The 19,448-nt window shown below is 39.2% G+C and overlaps 1 protein-coding gene across 1 annotated transcript in view; it reads right to left on the bottom strand.

Annotated features, from left to right (window-relative positions):
* The window catches only part of DACH1 (dachshund family transcription factor 1), a 446,425-nt gene that overhangs the window by 126,191 nt on the left and 300,786 nt on the right, over nucleotides 1–19,448 (bottom strand). Inside the window, exons 5-6 of the mRNA XM_070751360.1 lie at nucleotides 13,563–13,698; nucleotides 1,968–2,102 (exon numbers count right to left, since the gene is read on the bottom strand). Of these exons, the coding sequence (XP_070607461.1) occupies nucleotides 1,968–2,102; nucleotides 13,563–13,698 (271 nt within the window). The remainder of the gene's footprint in view (nucleotides 1–1,967; nucleotides 2,103–13,562; nucleotides 13,699–19,448) is intronic.

Genomic DNA, 19,448 nt, shown 5'->3' with positions numbered 1-19,448 from the left:
AAAAGCCACTTTTATATCACTCTCTCAGTGACTGGGTACCATTTTGCAGGATTTTAGTGTTTGTGTGTGTGTTGGAGGGGAAAGCAAGCAAGGAGCCACGGCAGGCTGTGTGTGCAATGAACCAAAATTAATGATTTGTATAAAAGAAATGTTGTTCTCATTAATTTTTAGTGTAATCTTATTAAAAATGCCACCTGTCCAGAATGAAAGTGTCCAGATTTTAATTCTCTTTCGATATCTCACAGTAGTTGCACAAGACAGATCTGGATTTTTTTAAAAAAAATTCTTTTTGTATCTATTAACTTGGACCACAAAAACACGCTCAGTTCTTTATTGCTAGAGAAATTCCACACTGAAACACTTAGTTATCAGGGTTTTTACTTTCCATCGCTTGCAAGCTGTTGCATTTCAGCTGGATGCCTATTCTTTGATTTTGCATAGTACACAGAGGTGGTTTAAAAAGATTTGTATATTATGAAAAGTCTAACTATTATTTAATAGCACTTCTATTAACAGCGGCCAGATTGATTTTTGCACAGAATTGGAAAAAAGAAAACGTACCAACCAAGGATCTGGTAATTAAAAAAAAAATAACAGAATGCACAAAATTGCGTAAACTTACTTTAGAGTTACAGAACAAACAGGAAGAATAATATTATACTTTATAAATTTTATAATTGGATTGATGTAAAGTGAGAAATAAGATAATTGTAAATTAAACCAAAAATGGAGAAACCGAAGAAACAGAAATTTAACTGTAAAGGTCTTAAGCATAAAACGTATCAGGAAAGACTTAATGAACTCAATCTGTATAGTGTGGAGGACAGAAGGAAAAGGGGGGACATGATAGAAACATTTAAATATGTTAAAGAATTAAATAAGGTCCAGGAGGGAAGTGTTTTTAATAGGAAAGTGAACACAAGAACAAGGGGACACAATCTGAAGTTAGTTGGGGGAAAGATCAAAAGCAACATGAGAAAATATTATTTTACTGAAAGAGTAGTAGATCCTTGGAACAAACTTCCAGCAGACGTGGTAGATAAATCCACAGTAACTGAATTTAAACATGCCTGGGATAAACATATATCCATCCTAAGATAAAATACAGAAAATAGTATAAGGGCAGACTAGATGGACCATGAGGTCTTTTTCTGCCGTCAGACTTCTATGTTTCTATGTTCCCAAATATGTTTTCATGTTTAATGTTTTTGGCTACATATTCTTTTTTGTTTTAAAAAAATTGTATATCAAACCATGAAACTGTACAATTGTAATGTTTTCTACATAGAAAGACATTGGTTAATATTTCCATCAGAGGAAAAAAAACCCTCTCAAACCAAAGAAGGTAGCATAATAATCAACAGAAGTCCTAATACACATTAATCTAACTCACATATTTTCCATCCGACGGCTGATTCAATTTAAAACAAATTAGATGAAATCCACTAGTCTCATTTTACAGAATTAGCAGTTGCAGAAGCTAAGCAATTTAAGCTACTCTTGCTTCCCAACACAGGGACATCCACGGTTAGCTCACACTGTCTGAATTTAAGCAACTTGTTCCTTTGATCAACCTCGGATCCACCCCAATTACGGGAAAAAAAATCATTTTTGAGTACTGTATTTCCATATAAAGAACGAGCATCTGAGAAGAAGGAAAGATAAGGGCTGCTATTCTCCTGTATGAGTTTCATTGTGCGATTTTAATCATTTTCTTCTATTCATAACAGCACAATCGAATAATTCCTGCCACTTATTTTCTCCATTGTTGCCGTAATTAATGTACTACATGAGCGTGTAAGGGAAGTCCTGTTATCTTTTGATTGAGACAGGAAGTGAGTCTTCGCTCTCTCTCCTTTGCGCTAATGTCGCTCGGCGGTAAAGCACTCGAGTGATAACAGACTATGAATAGAGGGAAAGGATTGCTTCCAATTGGAGTGCAATGAAACAACAACTTCACACGCTACCTTTCTCCAGGTGCATTCTTTTGGAGTCATGCCCACCCTCGTGGCCGGCCAGGTCACCTTCTTTCGGACCAGGTAAGATGTTCGGAGATAAGCCCAACAGCATCTGGTTCATGGAGAGGCCGTTCTGATGGATAGCTGCTAGCACATGCAGAGGAAGAACAAAAAAAGAGAAAATATTACGGTTGAGACGTTCCACTTCAGCTAAGAAATATTGACTTTCATTACACTTTGGGTCTATTTAATAAGGAAGGGTCTGAAGGTGTTTGCCAGACCACCCAATGTTCAAGCCTACACAGGTCATAATTCTTGATCCTTGAGTTTTCCCAAGTTTAATGTCTCAGTTTCATACCTTAAGAAACTGAGAGTGTTCTATTTCTATTCTTGGACTCTACAATGTAAGCATCTTTTGTCCATAGCCTTTGAATGATAGAAATTCAAATTCTTGACACTTTTTCACTGTGTCCTAGGGTGGGAGGGAGAAAAGAGGTCAGATCAGTAGGGTACCTAGCTGGGAAACCAAGAAGACTTGTGTTGGTTGAGTTGGGTTTCAGCTGTAGCAAAGAAAGCTGTAGATCAGGAATAGGCAAAGTTGGCTCTTCTATGACATGTGGACTTCAACTCCCAGAATTCCTGAGCTAGCATGATTGGCTCAGGAATTCTGGGAGTTGAAGTCCACAAGTCATAGAAGAGCCAACTTTGCCTACCTCTGCTGTAGACCCTAGTTCATCATAAAAGGGCAGTAGCAGAAGGAGATTTATGTATTTTTCTTCTCTTTCCTTTCCTCTCCTCTCCTCCCCTCTCCTTTCCTCCCCTCCCTTTCATTTCCTTCCTTACCTTACCTTATCTTACCTTTCATCTTTCCTTTTTCCCCTTCATATTTACCCATTATTCTCTTTTTCATGCTCCACCTACCCTTCTTGTGCTTTAATTAATAGCTTGGAAGGAATATCTTCTTTTTTGCCCTAAGCCAAGAGAAAAACCTGCTCAATCTTTGGCTGAGAGTTGGCTCTTTAAATTCAAGGGCTCTGCCTTAATAGCCACAGCTCTAGAATAATTCAGAAGCAACCTTCCACTAAGCTGCAGTCTAAGCATCCCTTTTAAAGACCACAACAGATTCCTCAACAGACATCTACGCATTTGCTTCATAAAAGTAATTGAATCAATGTATTGGTCTTGGTGATTTTTGGTTTAGGGACTACAGTGATCCCCCGCTCGTTGCGAGGGTTCCATTCCAGGACCCCCCGCAACGAGCGGGTTTTCGCGAAGTAGCGCTGCGGAAGTAAAAACACCATCTGCGCATGTGCAGATGGTGTTTTTACTTCCGCAGCGCTAGCGAGGAGCCGAAGATTGGGGGCGGCCACCGGCATGGGGGGCTTGCCAGCACCCCCCGGACCCCCAACCCGGGTTTGGGGGGCTGCTAGGAAGCCCCCCATGCCGGCGGCGACGTTTTAAAACAGCCGCGCCGCCCCCAATCTTCGGCTCCTCGCTAGCGGGCAGGCAGGCGGCGGACAAGCCGCTCGCTGGCGCCGCTCGCTCGCGCTTCCCAGCTGAGTCCTGAAGCGAATTCGCTTCAGGACTCAGGTGGAAAGCGGCGAGAATGAACAGCGTGGGCACGGGACGTGCGAGCGGGCGGCGGACAAGCCATTCGCTAGCGCTTGCTCTCGCCGCTTTCCACCTGAGTCCTGAAGCGAAATCGCTTCAGGACTCAGGTGGGAAGCGGCGAGAATGAACGGCGTGGGCGGGCGAAGGGCGGGCGGCAGCGAGGAGTTTGCGTGGGCGGTGGGGAAACTCCTTGCTGATGCCCGCCGCTTGCCCTCCCGCCAGCAAGAGGGGGAAGACCCAGGGAAGCCGCCCGCAAGCTGATCTGCCGGGCGCCATCTACGCATGCGTGCCCATAGAAAAAAAGGGCACGCATGCGCAGATGGTGTTTTGACTTCCGGGTTCAAAAATCGCAAATTACCCTGTTCGCAATGGTCGGGGACGCAATAACCGGGGGATCACTGTACTTCTATTTTTATAAACAGTGCCTGGCCTTTTGTAAATTGGATGTTATGGTTTACACTAGACAAACATGGTCATTTTCTCCTTGTTGGAAATGGCATATGAATTAGATATTCAACTGTTAGTGAACAGACATGTAATTTTGTACACAACGAGTTTATTCACTTACAGCAAAACTGAGCAAGCATTTTGCCTCTTCCTTTAAAAGGCAATGACCCAGGATTTGCAAATTGCTTTTTGTTTCCCAACATATGAATTAACTGACCCTGTGAAATACAGAAATAGCTGGGGAAATTCCCACTTTCCACCTGGTGTACGGTCCTTCTATCATTCTCATCTCCATGATCTTTTCTACCTCGCTGTGAAAGCTGCAACTTGATTTATATACATAGTAAAGGAAGCAGGAATTGCTCCTCTATGTATAAAAAAGATAAGAGCACCAGTTAGTTAAATATTTAAGTTATTTGAGGTTTCCATTCTAGGTAGTGACTGTGGACAGGAAATCTCTCTCTATATATCGAGCAATATATATATTGCACAAAAAAAAATTAAGAGAACGCTTAACCCTGCTGTTCTGTTCGAAAAAACTCCCTAATTTTATGTTCCCGGGTCTATTTGACCCGGACTGCAAATTGATCATTTTAGGTACTTATATTTGGTCTTTTTGAAAGCTTTTTTCACCTGGAAACAAGTTTGAACATTTCTGCACACAATGGAATGAAAATTGAACTGAAAAAATTAATCCTTATTGGTTTATTTTGCACATAAATGTGCCTCCCCCCCGTTTTTGTGAATTTTTTTTAGGTTTATGGATAATTTTGCCTGCAAAATGCATTCTATTTTACTAAAGTTGGTGTGGGATTGGTAGCTTGAACCTTTCTGAACATAATGATATGAAAATTGAACTGAAACAAATGATCTTTATTGGTTTATTTTGCTCATAAATGGCCCCCCATGCTTATACTCAAATAGGCTTATACTCGAGTCGGCTTATACTCGAGTATAAAATGATATGGTCTTATATTCAAAAATAAACCAATAAGAATCATTTTTTTCAGTTCATTTCTATTTTTCTTATGTTTAGGATTGTTCAATTTAGTATATCAAAACTTTTGGGGGAATATTCCTTAGAGATTTGTAGCCTAAAAAAATATAAATTGACAAAAAATTCAGAAAGCATGGGGGGAGGGGCTTTTTGATCAAAATAAAAATATAAGCCTCAATTTTTTCAGTTCAATTTTCATACCATTATGTTCATAAATGTTCAAACTAGTTTTCCAGTGGAAAAAGTTTTCAAAAAGACCAAATTCAAGTACCTAAAAAAAATCATTTTGGTCCGGGTCTATATGACCCGAAACAGTCAATGTGATTTTTTTTTTTGCCCAGAAAAAATTTTTTCCCCCAACCCCACAAATATTTTTATGATGATCACCCATGTTAAAATGAGTAAATGAATGCCTAAGATTTTAAAGAATATTTCGGATTTGGAGCATAAAAAAATAAAAAGTGAAAATGGTTGCAAGCAGCCGAGGGGGGGGGGGGCTGGCTTATTTCTGATTTTAAAAAACCAGTAAGAATCATTTTTTTCAGTTCCTTTATATTTTTCTTATATTCAGAAATGTTCAAGCTACCAATCCCACACCAACTTCAGTAAAATAGAATGCATTTTGCAAGCAAAACTATCCATAAATTGAAAAACATTTCACAAAAACGGGGGGGATACAATATATCAGCAAAATAAACCAATAAGATTTACTTTTTTCATTTCAATTTTCATATCATTGTGTGCAGAAATGTTCAGACTACTTTCCAAGTGAAAAAAGCTTTCAAAAAGACCAAACATAAGCACTGCAAATGAAGAGTTTTCGGTCCGGGTCAGGGTGACCCGGGAACAGAAGATTTGTAACTTTTTTTGCCCAGCAAAAACTAAGTCCCCCACCCCCCAAAAAAAATTCTCATAGAGAGAACCCCTGAAATGATGAAAAGTCATGAAATTTCAAGTTTCAGATATGCAGGGAAATTTTTTTACAGGGACTCAAACTTGGCTTCGGGTCACATACGACCCGAACAGAACAGCAGGGTTTAAACAACAGAATATAATCAAACAGAATGCAATCAAATTTCTGTGAATTCAAATTGTCTACTTAGGAAGCAACACTGATTGACAATCAATTTCATTTCATTGTCAACACATTCAACTTTGTACAGGACAAAGTATTCAATGAAAATATTTCATTCATTCAGATCTAGGGTGTTTTATTTGAGTGTTCCTTTTATTCTTTTGAGCATTTGATTGTTTTTGTAGTGTGTGTGTGTGTGTATGTGTGTGTGTGTGTGTGTTTATTTATTTATTTGTTTGTTTGTTTGTTTGTTTGATTGATTGATTTTTATGCCGCCCTTCTCCTTAGACTCAGGGCAGCTTACAACATGTAAGCAATAGCACTTTTTTAACAGAGCTAGGCTATTGCCCCCACAATCCAGGTCCTCATTTTACCCACCTCGGAAGGATGGAAGGCTGAGTCAACCTTGAGCCGGGGATGAGATTTGAACCGCTGACCTTCAGATCTACAGTCAGCTTCAGTGGCCTGCTGTGCCACCCCGGCTCATATATGTTTGTATACACACACACACACACACACCCCTGTACATACTACAAAAACAATCAAATTTCATTTATAGTATTTGGCATCTTTTATCTTTAACATTTTATTTATTTGTCTGTAATTTCTTGCTCTGTTCTGAGCCACCCAGAGACACTGAACGTTGAGTAGCATACAAGTTTAAAATATTGTTTAATCAATTTTTACGACTACATTTTTGGATTGTTTGTAATATTTGGATATAGCACTATCTTTACACACCTAAGGACAGTCTACAAAAATAATGTTAGGACAAATAAAAAATTGCTCCAGTATCCTGGATGTATCATCTATCAGAAATGTAGAATTGATCTTTGATGGGAAAGACACTTATTCTTTTTCTGGGTATAACAACCCTTTTCTTAACAGAATAGCAAAGTTGGAAGGAACCTTGGAGGTCTTATAGTCTAACCTCCTGCTCAGAAGACCTATACCATTTTAGACAATTGGTTGTCCAATCTCTTCTTAAAAACTTCCAGTGTTGGAACATCCAAACTTGGCAAGTTGGTCCATTGATTAATTGTTCTAACTATTGTTGTACATGCTCCTGGTCAGTTGGAGGATGATGAAGATATTGAGGACTCTGATTCAGATAGTGTTTATGAATTAGTGTGTGTGGGGGGGGTGACAGGTAGTAGAACAGGTGGGAGGCCAGCCACAGGATGGGGTTATGAATTCAGGATCTAGCGAGGGAGAATTAGACGCTCGCTGGGTTAACCCTAAATTCAGAGGGGCCCAAAAACGTAGAGAACAGAGGTTTGGAAGAAGATATTAAGGAGAGGAATGGGTTAAATACTGTAGTGATGTATTTGGCACGTCAGGGGGTCAGTGGGGAAGAAGGGTGGACTTTCAACATTGCCGATGAGAAAAATTGATGTTTTTCTTGCCGCTCTCAAGTAAGCAAAAGTATTCTGTGTGATTAACAGTCAGGGCTGCTGTTTTTAGAGATCATGCATTTAGGAAAATAAATCTTGTTAAGTGGAGAAGGAGAAGGAATGTGAGAAATCTGGTCAAGGGAGATAACGGACCAACAGATAAGTGCATGTATGAAATGTGTTTGAATTCCAGAAGAGCAGAGAAATAAATGGAGTTTCTTTATTCATGATATAATGCATTTAATAAGAGTTATTTGTAATTGCTAAATTTCTACCAGAAACCAGAACAACTATTAAGAAATTTCTTCTTAGTTCTAGGTTACTTCTTTCCTTGATTACCGTATTTTCCATCCATTATTTCTTTTCCTGCCTTCAGGTGCTTTGGAGAATATAGGGTGCACCCCAAAAGTAATGCAATTGAATTTCCCGTGCCGCTTCTATTGGTCGAACTGGGACCGAAGCAGTTGGAGTAGGTGGGGGGAGGGACGCTAAGCTTTGCCGCAAAACCGGTCTCAGTGCTCTCCAAGCTGTGGAAGCGGCAGGACGTCAGTTATTGTAAACCTCTGTGCGCCGACCATGTCCAAAAAAATGTAATGGAAATTTCAAGTGAACTTTTGCAACGTATAAAAATTGAACCTGATTATTTGGACAATGTCATCAGTGGGGATGAAACCTGGGTTTTTGAATACGACCAGAAACAAAACGCCAAAGTTCTGAGTGGCACACCGAACAGTCCCCCATGCCCCAAAAGGCAAGAATGAGCAAATCAAAAGTGAAAACAATGCTCATTGTCTTTTTCGACAGTAACGGAGTGGTCCATAAGGAGTTTGTTCCTCAAGGACAGTTAACGCTGCCTACTACGTGGATGTGCTGGAAAGACTCTGAAAAAGGGTCATCAAGATGAGAAAAGACATCTCCACTACTTGGCAACTCCATTATGACAACGCGCCTTGCCACAACGCACTACGAGTCCATGAGTTCCTGCCAAACAACAGGTGATAATGCTGCCCCTCCCCCCCTATAGTCCTGACATCACCCCAACAGACTTATTTTTGTTCCCTCAGATTAAGGCAGCCCCGAAAGGAACCCATTTTTCGTCCATAGAAGAGATCCAATCAGCCGTGATGAAGACCTTGCGAGAGGTCCCGAAAGATGCCTTCAAGGGCACGTACTAGTCATGGCACAGTCACTGGAAAGAACGTGTAGAGGCCCAAGGACAGTACTTTGAAGAATTTTAAGTGTTTGTGCAAATCTGTTGAATAAATTACTTTTTAAAAAATCATTGCATTACTTTTGGAACGCACCCTGTAGATTGTCCCTCTTCCTTGTGGCAACCCCTCACATATTGGAACGCTGCTTAGTCCTTAATTTTATATTATTATTATTATTATTATTATTATTATTATTATTATTATATTATTATAATCCCAGCGATCAGTTAGGTCCCACAGAGTTGGTCTTCTCCGGGTCCCATCGACTAAACAATGTCATTTGGCGTGATCCAGGGGAAGAGCCTTCTCTGTGGTGGCTCCGGCCCTCTGGAACCAACTCCCCCCAGAGATCAGAGTTGCCCCCACCCTCCTCGCCTTATGTAATCTCCTTAAAACCCACCTCTGTCGTCAGGCATGGGGGAATTGAGATATTCCCTTCCCCCTAGGCCTATAAAATTTATGCATAGTATGTCTATGTGTATGTTTGGTTTCTTAAATAAGGGTCTTTTAAATTAATTTAAATATTAGATTTGTTACACATTGTTTCATTATTGTTGCTAGCCGCCTCGAGTCTACGGAGAGGGGCAGCATACAAATCTAATAAATAAATAAATAAATAAATAAATAAATAAATAAATAAATAAATAAATAAATAAATAAATAAATAAATAAATAAATAAATAAATAAATAAATAAATAAATAAATAAATAAATAAATAAATAAATAAATAAATAAATAAATAAATAAATAAATAAATAAATAAATACATTATTATTGTTGTTGTTGTTGTGGTGGTGGTGGTGGTGATGGTGGTTAGCTCTAGCCCAGCTTCTGCCCCAAGGACTGTGGATGTGGGGGAGACATCCACATGCTGCAGGCCTGTTTTGCCCTCGGTGGAATCTGATGATGAAGGCTCCTCTGACCAAGAAGACATGAGTGACAGGGAGGAGGAGAGTGTGGCAGACAGCTCAGAAGGAGATCAATTATCTAGCTCCTCCTTGGATTCAGAACAAGAGTTAATGATACAGCCACGAATGCGGAGAGCGATACATAGGCAACAACAACTGAGAGATTATTATCAAAGAAAATGAGGCCACCTGTGCATGGGTGGGGCTGTGGTAATTAGTGAGGCTGCTATAAATAGCAGCCTGTGGGTTTGGTCATTGTGGAGGATTATCTGATCGTTGTGTTTCGTGACTGCTTTACTGACTTTGACTTTTTGTGTGCTGATTTTTCCCCGCTTTGAAACTAAACCAGAGCAAAGTGTGTTTCACTTTGTGAAAGAAGAAGGACTGTGAATTGCCTCACAGCTGCAAGCTAAGTTTCACAGAACTGATAAGGGACTTGTACAAATTACCAGTTTAGTTGGAGATGAGTGCTCTTTGCTATACCAAAAGAGGGCTTAGTTTAAGTGAATTTTCATTATAAAGAACATTGTTTTGAATTTTCAAACGTGTGTGTGTCTGAAATTTGTACCTGTGAATTTTTGGGAGGAGTGTACCAGAGAGCCCGACAGAACAATTATTATTATTATTATTATTATTATTATTATTATTATTATTATTATTATTATTATTATTATTATTATTATTTAGATTTGTATGCTGCCCCTCTCCGCAGATTTGGGGCGGCTCCTGCAACCATTCTTCAAATTCAATTCCTGCAATTGTTCTTCAAATGTTTTAGTCCCCATTCCCTTACTGTGTACCCTTTACAGGTTTTCAGAAGCACTAAAGACATTTTGTGCTGAAGCATTAAAGACCCTAGAAAAAATGTATCTCTCTCTGAATAGGAAAACGTGAAATGAATTAAACCACATTCCATAAGAAATGGGACAGACATCCAATCTGCAACTGCTCCCTTGCTCCCTTCTTTACATAACTATTATCACTTGATGACAACATCTATTGCTTAGTGCCTCGCGTATGTAAGCATGTCACTGCAGATCAAACAAATTGTCTTAAACAGTAAGAGAGTGGTAAGAAAGCAAGTGATGCATTTATGCATAACCTGAACTTTCCTTTTAATGCTCTACTTACCATAAGCACCACTTCCTCAATTTCAAAAGTCTACAACACATGGCTTTCTATACACAATAACACTAATGCTCAAACTCATGGAACTTATTAAAGTGCATGTCAAAGGGTTTTCATTTTACTTTCAGAGAAAATAGAGCAAAGTGCAAAGTTGAGAACGGTGGTTTTTTTTAATTTTTTTTTTAAATGGGATGGGGCGAAACCTTATATAAATCGGCAGCCACAAAGTCACCCAGTGTTACTATCCTTTTACAGAAGTAAAATAAAAGATTTCCCTATGTTAAGCAATGATTTCTGAAGTCGAATTGAACTGAATGCAACACAAATAGATTAAAAAGAATCTTTGTTTTTGTCTGCTAACCAAATACAACAGTAACAATGCTAGTTCTTTTTAAAAACAACAACAACAACAAACAATCTCAGGTTTGTCTGAGTACTCCAAATGTAAATCAAATTCATAATAATTCATATTAAAAGGAAATGTCTCCCCTCTCCTTCGTTATATTTTTTATAAAAGTTTATATTTTTTCTCCACATTTATGTCAAGTATAACATTACAACACATATACCATTTACACACTATATGTTATGAGCACATATCCAAATAATCCTTAACGTACTATAATTTAAAGAATACCATTATTAATCTGTCTGTTCTTCTCTTCGACACTGCTATCCAATCGGAGTCGAGGTTTGTCCGGATCTGAGTGACTTTATCAGCGAAAAACGAGTTAAAGTCCTCGGCACTGCTCTGTAAGGGTTCCCCAGCCCCCCCCCCCCCCCCCGATTAAGAAGGGAGCGGGTCACCCTAAACAGAGTGGCCAGGCGGGATTCTGCTGATGCGATCAAGGCGGCATAATATGCACATAATATGAATTGAGCGCTACTTTGTAAGTCTTAATATGAGTTCTTACAAGTGTTCAGTCAGATTCAGATTTACTCTTCCTCCATCGCTTCTCTAGATGTCTCTTCTGGCGTTTCAACAACCAGAGCTCCTCGGTGAACCATGGAGCTCTACGGGGTCTAATGCCACAGAGAGGTCGCAACGGTGCAATTCGGTCAAGAGCCTCCTTCGCAGCCCTGTTCCAGGCCACAGCAAGAGACTCTGCTGAGTTGTGTATGAGTGAGTCCAGTAAAACCCCAAGCGCCCTCTGAAAACCTTCTGGATCCATCAGGCATCTGGGGTGGAACCACCTAGTCGTTTCCGCCTCCCTGCGGGGAAGGATTGGAGCCATGAAGTCAAGCCGCAGCAGAAAATGGTCTGACCATGACAAAGGCAACACTTCTAAGTCCCTTAGACTCAGACCATTACTCAACTGCTCTGAGAGAAATATCATGTGTGCCCCCCCCTCGTGAGTTGGGCCCTGAACTACTTGGGTCAGGTCCATGGCTGTCATGGTGGCCATGAACTCCTGCGCTAACCCAGAGGATTCACCGAGTGACGGCAGATTGAAGTCCCCCAGGACAATAAGTCCGGGGGACTCCACCGCCAGGTCCACTATCATAAAGATTTATTTTTATTTTTTAAAAAGAGACTGCAAATACAGAGAAACAGTTTTTCCTGGGAAAGGCAGAAACCCTTTTCTCCATCATTGTTTTGTTTTGCTTCACAACCGACTTCTGACCCTGATTAGTCTCTGTTTCAAGGAGATGAGTCAACACTGTGCTGATTTAATTAATTGAAACAACAAGCAAAATGAGTGTTTTGTTGTGAACTATTGCTGTTCTGGGGCAAACCTGCTTCTTTGGTTCAAAGTAGACCTTATCCCTTGGTTTTTCTGTCTGGCAATGGGGACAGGATGGGCATCTGACAGTAAACATTCAGCTCCATTCAGTTGCCTAGACTCCACCCCACAAGGGATTATGGGGGTCGTTAAATGAAACATAGAAACATAGAAGATTGATGGCAGAAAAAGAGCTCATGGTCCGTCTAGTCTGCCCTTATTCTATTTCCTGTATTTTATCTTACAATGGATATATGTTTATCCTAGGCATGTTTAAATTCAGTTACGGTGGATTTATCTACCACATCTGCTGGAAGTTTGTTTCAAGCATCTACTACTCTTTCAGTAAAATAAAATTTTCTCACATTACTTCTAATCTTTTCCCCAACTAACCTCAGATTGTGCCCCCTTGTTCTTGGGTTCCCTTTCCTATTAAAAACACTTCCCTCCTGAACCTTATTTAACCCTTTAACATATTTAAATGTTTCGATCATGTCCCCCCTTTCCCTTCTGCCCTCCAGACTATACAGATAGAGTTCATGAAGTCTTTCCTGATAAGTTTTATGCTTAAGACCTTCCACCATTTTTGTAGCCTGTCTTTGGACCCCTTCAATTTGATCAATATCTTTTCGTAGGTGAGGTCTCCAGAACTGAACACAGTATTCCAGTTCTGGAGACCTCACCTACAAAATGACCTTGGTAGTTTTGGAGTCTTTGGATAACCAGTTCCAAGATGTTTAGATCTTTCAAAGGTAAATCAATGCTTGAATTATGTCCATTGGGACAGTTTGGCAACTGGAAAAAAAAGAATGTATTATTCCAACACCTTACAACAATTAGCAATCTAAGGGAGGCATTTCATACCACCTGAAATTTCCAGATATTTTCCAAGTCCGGTTCATGTCAAGAGGATTAAATGAGGTAGAATTGATACCTTTTCCACATATATCTCACTCGTATATTTTGTATTTTGATCAATATCTTTTTGTAGGTGAGGTCTCCAGAATTGAATGTAATGATGATGGAAATGCTAGAGATACCAAAGAGCAGATTGATTATTGCAGGGATTTTAAAAGGGGGTAGCAAAAGGAAATACCCAGCGACCTACGGATTCGGTCTGAAGAGCTTTCAGTTCGGGCCGGGGAGCTGGATACGCTGCTGCTGCGATGTGAGGATGGATGGCTACCAGGCCTTCGACCGTCTTCGAGAGATGGAGCAGGGGAAGGACTGTCTGGAACTCGTTCCTGCACATCATCAAGACAAAACAAAGAACAGCTTCACGTCAGAGGGAAAGAACCTTTTCAAATTGTCTCAGTATTTCTAGACTCCAAATTACTGAGTAACTGGGATTACTATTTTCAGTTTCATGCAATTTCTATTTCTCTCAACAGAAGGGGAGCTGATATAAGCAAGCAAACTATGTTACACTGAAAGCAAGGCAGGAACTCAAAAAACTAAATTAACAGGGACAATTTAATGGGATATCTTTCTCACACCTCGCTAGATATAAATAGTCTAATAAAGTTTTTGATTTAACATACTTATTACTTATTTCTAATTTTATTATATGTGTCCAGGATCTATCTATCTATCTATCTATCTATCTATCTATCTATCTATCTATCTATCTATCTATCTATCTATCTATCTATCTATCTATCTATCTATTTTCTTTCTTTCTCTCTCTCATTAATTAAAGTTTTAAAATTATAATTTTTTAATGATTGTTTATGTTATTAATTGGATTGTTTTTTTTTTACTGTTTTATTATGTGCTGTGAGCTGCCTCAAGTCCTCGGAGAGGGGCGGCATACAAATCCAATTAAACTCAAACTTTCTTTCTTTCTTTCTTTCATCAAGAAAAAAAATGTTTGTACCTGTATGTTACAGCTTTACGTATCACTATCATAAGTCTATTATGTTCTTTACTTTTAGCTTATTTGTTCTTATTTGTTCCATCATCCATGGATATTATTATTTATCATTCCAATTCATTTTGTGTTGGAACCATTTATACCAGTTCTCCCAAATTCTATAACATTCTGTGTCCTCTTTATCCTGTAATTGCATTTTTATTTTACACATCTCTGCACATTTCAGTATTTTGGTAATCAACATAGTGTTTGTAGGGATTATGTCAGTTTTCCAGAATTGTGCATATAAAATTTGAGCAGCTATTTTAATATGTAATATGGGATAATATGCAAAGTGTCCGCTGTCCACTACAGTTGCTTCACAATACAAAAGAGTTAATTCTTACCCTGGAGTGTTTACTATTAAATCTCTCTACTTTTGAGACTTGGTGATGCATCATTTGTCAAATGACAGTAAGTTGACTATCAGTTATAAACACATGATCCATATGATTGGTTGGTTATGAATTATAAAGCCCTTCATGGCATCGGACCAGAATATCTCTGGGACCGCCTTCTGCCGCACGAATCCCAGCAACCGGTTAGGTCCCACAGAGTTGGCCTTCTCCGGGTCCCGTCGACTAAACAATGTCATTTGGCGGGACCCAGGAGAAGAGCCTTCTCTGTGGTGGCCCTGACCCTCTGGAACCAACTCCCCCCAGATATCAGAGTTGCCCCACCCTCCTTGCCTTTCGCAAGCTCCTTAAAACCCACCTCTGTCGTCAGGCATGGGGGAATTGAAATTTTTCCTTTCTCCCTAGACTTATAGAATTTATACATGGTATGCCTGTTTGTATGATTGGTCTCTTAAATTGGGGTTTTGTAGATTATTTTTAATATTAGATTTGTTTACATTGTCTTCTTTATTGTTGTTAGCCGCCCCAAGTCTTCGGAGAGGGGCGGCATACAAATCTAATAAATAAATAAAATAAAATAAAATAAAATAAATAATTAACATAGGTTAAATACAATGTCCTATAATGCTGGTTATTACTTTCTTAAGGAGAAAGTAACCATTAGCCATTGCCTTTAAATTGAACTTATAGAAAGATGCTCCTCCTAACATTTAATAAGGTAAAAAGTTATGGTACCCTTCCGCTGAACTCAATTCCTGCTGACAGCATCCATACAGTTTTCTTGGCAATATTGTAAGAGTGGTTTGCCAAAGATTTCTTCTGGGATGGTTTTCAGGCTTCTGAGGTTAGCCAGCGTTGGGTAGGAAAACAGTAAAGCAAAGCTCTACACTTATGTTCTGTTCATTTTCTCATTAGGAATTAATTTAAAGCCCGATAAGGCAGCGTGCTTTCAGAAGGCAGGCAGAAATTTGCATCGCCGAATAATAACTTAACATGGCAACATAATTCTTATGCTGGAGAAACTCTACTTATCAATTTCCATATGGGTAGTAAGGCAAAGGGTGAAGTTTCCACACACATGTGCTTGCTACTTGTTCCCAGCTCAGGAAGCTCAAACTGCCCAAGGAGCTGCTGATACAGTTCTACAGAGGAATCATTGAGTCTGTCATCTGCACCTCTATAACTGTCTGGTTTGGTGCTGCAGCCCAACAGGACCGACACAGACTTCAGAGGACAATCAGAACTGCAGAAAAAGCAATTGCTGCCAACCTGCCTTCCATTGAGGACCTGTATACTGCACAAGTCAAAAAGAGGGCGGTGAAAATATTTACTGACCCCTCGCATCCTCGACACAAACTGTTTCAACTCCTGCCCTCAAAACGTCGCTACAGAGCACTGCACACCAAGACAACTAGACACAATAACAGTTTTTTTCTGAATGCCATCACTCTACTAAACAAATAATTCCCTCAACACTGTCAGACTTTCTACTAAATCTGCACTTCTATTCTACTAGTTTTTCTCATCATTCCTTTCACCCATTTCCTCCCATGTTGACTGTATGACTGTAACTTGTTGCTTATATCCTACCTTAGTGAGAACTCACCCCTGCAAACTATTAGGTTGTATACAATCCCTCAACTCTGCAAAATTCCCCAAATGTTGCTTAATATTGCTTTCCACTGATTTAAAAGCAAAATATATGTAGAATAAGTCAAAAGGAGGTACATGAGCTTCAACTATTTTGGTGCAACTCAAATAGAATCGCCAAAAATTGTCTGAAGAGGTTATTCAGATTTTTGAAAGCAAAATGCTTATTTTTTAAAAAAAAATCCATGGGGATTTTTAAAATGTTTTCAGTGATGGTTTTGTTTTTGTTTTAAATCATCCTCAGGCACTTTTTTCCCCTTCTGAATATTGAATGGCAGATAACAAGACAGTTGAAGAGATCCATTTTTTTCTTAAAATTCTGAGGTGAAAATAGAGGACTTTATTGCTTTGTTTCCTATCACAGAAGTTAAACTGACAGTCAGTTTCTCAGTGCAGATATGTCAGTTATTTCGACAACCAAGAGTTGATAGCATCAAAGATGCTGGGGCCAAATGTTGGTTACACAAGAAGAGTAGTAAAAGAAAAAAAGGACTAAGATTAAACTACGTGGTTACCTCAACGTCCTTTAAATTTGGGGGATTTGACTAGGATGCAATTGTATCATTAAATAAATCAAACCGGAATTGTGAATTACAATAATAGTTGATCATGTGATCTTTGAATTTGGTAATTTTCCAAGGTTTTTTTTTTAAAGAAAACATATGTCTCCTTCAGCAAAATAAACACCAAAAATAATATCAATTTCTTTTAAAAAAATTACAAAGTTTTATTGATGTGTGCACATCATTAAGAGGGAGAGAGATATTGGTATCTGATAAACATAGAAAGGTTATGGAAATCATTTAAACAGTTATAGAACATCTAATTGTATTACTTATAACAAATTAGCAGAAACTCTTCTGGAAAATAGGAGAAAAAAAACAGTTTTGCTTAAATATAGTTTACTGTCCTTTTAAAGTGATACCTGTTATTTATTTATTTTTGTGCAATACACAATAATACACAATGAAGGTTATAGAGGATATAGTAGAGAAGAAATACGAGATATAGGAGAGACTATAGGACAGGGGACAGAAGGCACTCTAGTGCGCTTATGTACGCCCCTTACTGACCTCTTAGGAATATGGAGAGGTCAACCATGGATAGTCTAAGGGTAAAATGTTGGGGGTTAGGGGATGATACTATAGAGTCCGGTAAGGAGTTCCACACTTCGACAACCCAATTACTAAAGTCATATTTTTTACAGTCAAGTTTGGAGCAGTTAATATTAAGCTTGAATCTGTTGTGTGCTCTTGTGTTGTTGTGGTTGAAGCTGAAGTAGTCTTTGGCAGGCAGGACATTGCAGCATATGATCTTGTGGGCAATACTTAGATCATGTTTAAAGCATCGTAGTTCTAAGCTTTCAAGACCCAGAATTGTAAGTATAATTTCGTAGGGTATTCTGTTTCGAGTGGAGGAATGAAGGGCTCTTCTTGTGAAGTGTCTTTGAACATTTTCAATGTTGCTGCTATAAATCTGCTGAAAAATGATTTATCAACTCTGTCTTGAACTTGTTTAGGAAAGGGAAGATATAAATATAACAAACAAGGAGACAAACAAAGACGGACAGTCCGTCACTCTTGGATCTGCTTGTCTCCTACTGCAGTTCTTAGGTTTGCCATAAATGGACAACTTATAAAAGAATCCCAGAGTTGAAAGGAACTTTGGACAGCTTCTAGTCCAGAGGTCTGCAACTTGCAGCTCTGGAGCCATATGTGGCTCTTTCATTGCTGTGCTGAGGCTTCCTGTCACTCAAAATATGTGTCACCAATGTGTGACATCTGCTGGCACGTGACTTGTTGAGCTTTCTGACCCATCTTTTTTTTTTCAAAGTTCAAAATGTTTCTATTGCATGCAGAAATAAAAAAATGTGTTTCCTCTGTAGCAAGTCATTGACTTTGTAAATGCAAAATACTATAGTGGTTTTTCTTTTAAATATATAGCACTAAGGTACAAAATGATATATACAGTGTTATCTTCATTTGAGATGTCAAAAGGGTTTTGTGGCTACCGGTATTTTGTTTTGGGTTTTTTTTCTGTGGGAAATGGGTCCAAATGGCTCTTTAAGGTGCTGATCCCTGTTCTAGTACAACCCTCTACTCAAGTAGGAGAGTCTATACCATTTGAGAAAGGTGGTTATCCAATCTCTTCTTCAAAGCCTCCAGTGACAAGAGCACCCACAACTTCTGACAGCAAGACATTCCACTGAGGTTCTCACCATCAGGTTAGTAATTAGAAACCCTTCATTTACTTAACTCAGCACAAATAGGAGTAATATCAGCAAAGGTGAGTGTTGTGGTTAGCTCTGGCCCAGCTCTTGCCCCAAGGACTATGGATGTGGGGGAGACATCCACATGTTGCAGGCTGTTTTGCCCCCGGTGGAATCTGATGATGAAGGCTCCTCTGACCAAGAAGACATGAGTGACAGGGAGGAGGAGAGTGGAGCAGATTGCTCAGAAGGAGATAAATTATCTAGCTCCTCCTTGGATTCAGAACAAGAGTTAATGATACAGCCACGCATGCGGAGAGCGATGCATAGGCAGCAACAACTGAGAGATTATTATCAAAGAAAATGAGGCCACCTGTGGTTGGGTGGGGCTGTGGTAATTAGTGAGGCTGCTATAAAGAGCAGCCTGTGGGTTTGGCCATTGTGGAGGATTATCTGATCGTTGTGTTTTGTGACTGCTTTACTGACTTTGACCTTTTGTGTGGTGATTTTCCCCCGCTTTGAAACTAAACCAGAGCAAAGTGTGTTTCACTTCGTGAAAGAAGAAGGACCGTGAATTGCCTCACAGCTGCAAGCTATGTATCTCAGAACTGATAAGGGACTTGTACAAATTACCAGTTTGTTTGGAGACGAGTGCTCTTTGCTATACCAAAAGAGGGCTTAGTTAAATGAATTTTCATTATAAAGAACATTGTTTTGAATTTTCAAATATGTGTGTGTGTCTGAACTTTGTACCTGTGAATTTTTGGGAGGAGTCTACCAGAGAGCCCGACAGAACAGCTTGCACCTTTGTCTAGAAAGCTTAGAACTACGGCGCCTAAAACATGATTTAAGTATTGCCCACACGAT

This window comes from Erythrolamprus reginae, chromosome 4, assembly GCF_031021105.1.
Source record: "Erythrolamprus reginae isolate rEryReg1 chromosome 4, rEryReg1.hap1, whole genome shotgun sequence".
Classification (NCBI taxonomy): domain Eukaryota; kingdom Metazoa; phylum Chordata; class Lepidosauria; order Squamata; family Dipsadidae; genus Erythrolamprus; species Erythrolamprus reginae.
The sequence above is the reverse complement of the archived record's forward strand: the minus strand, read 5'-3'. Positions and strand labels throughout refer to the sequence as shown.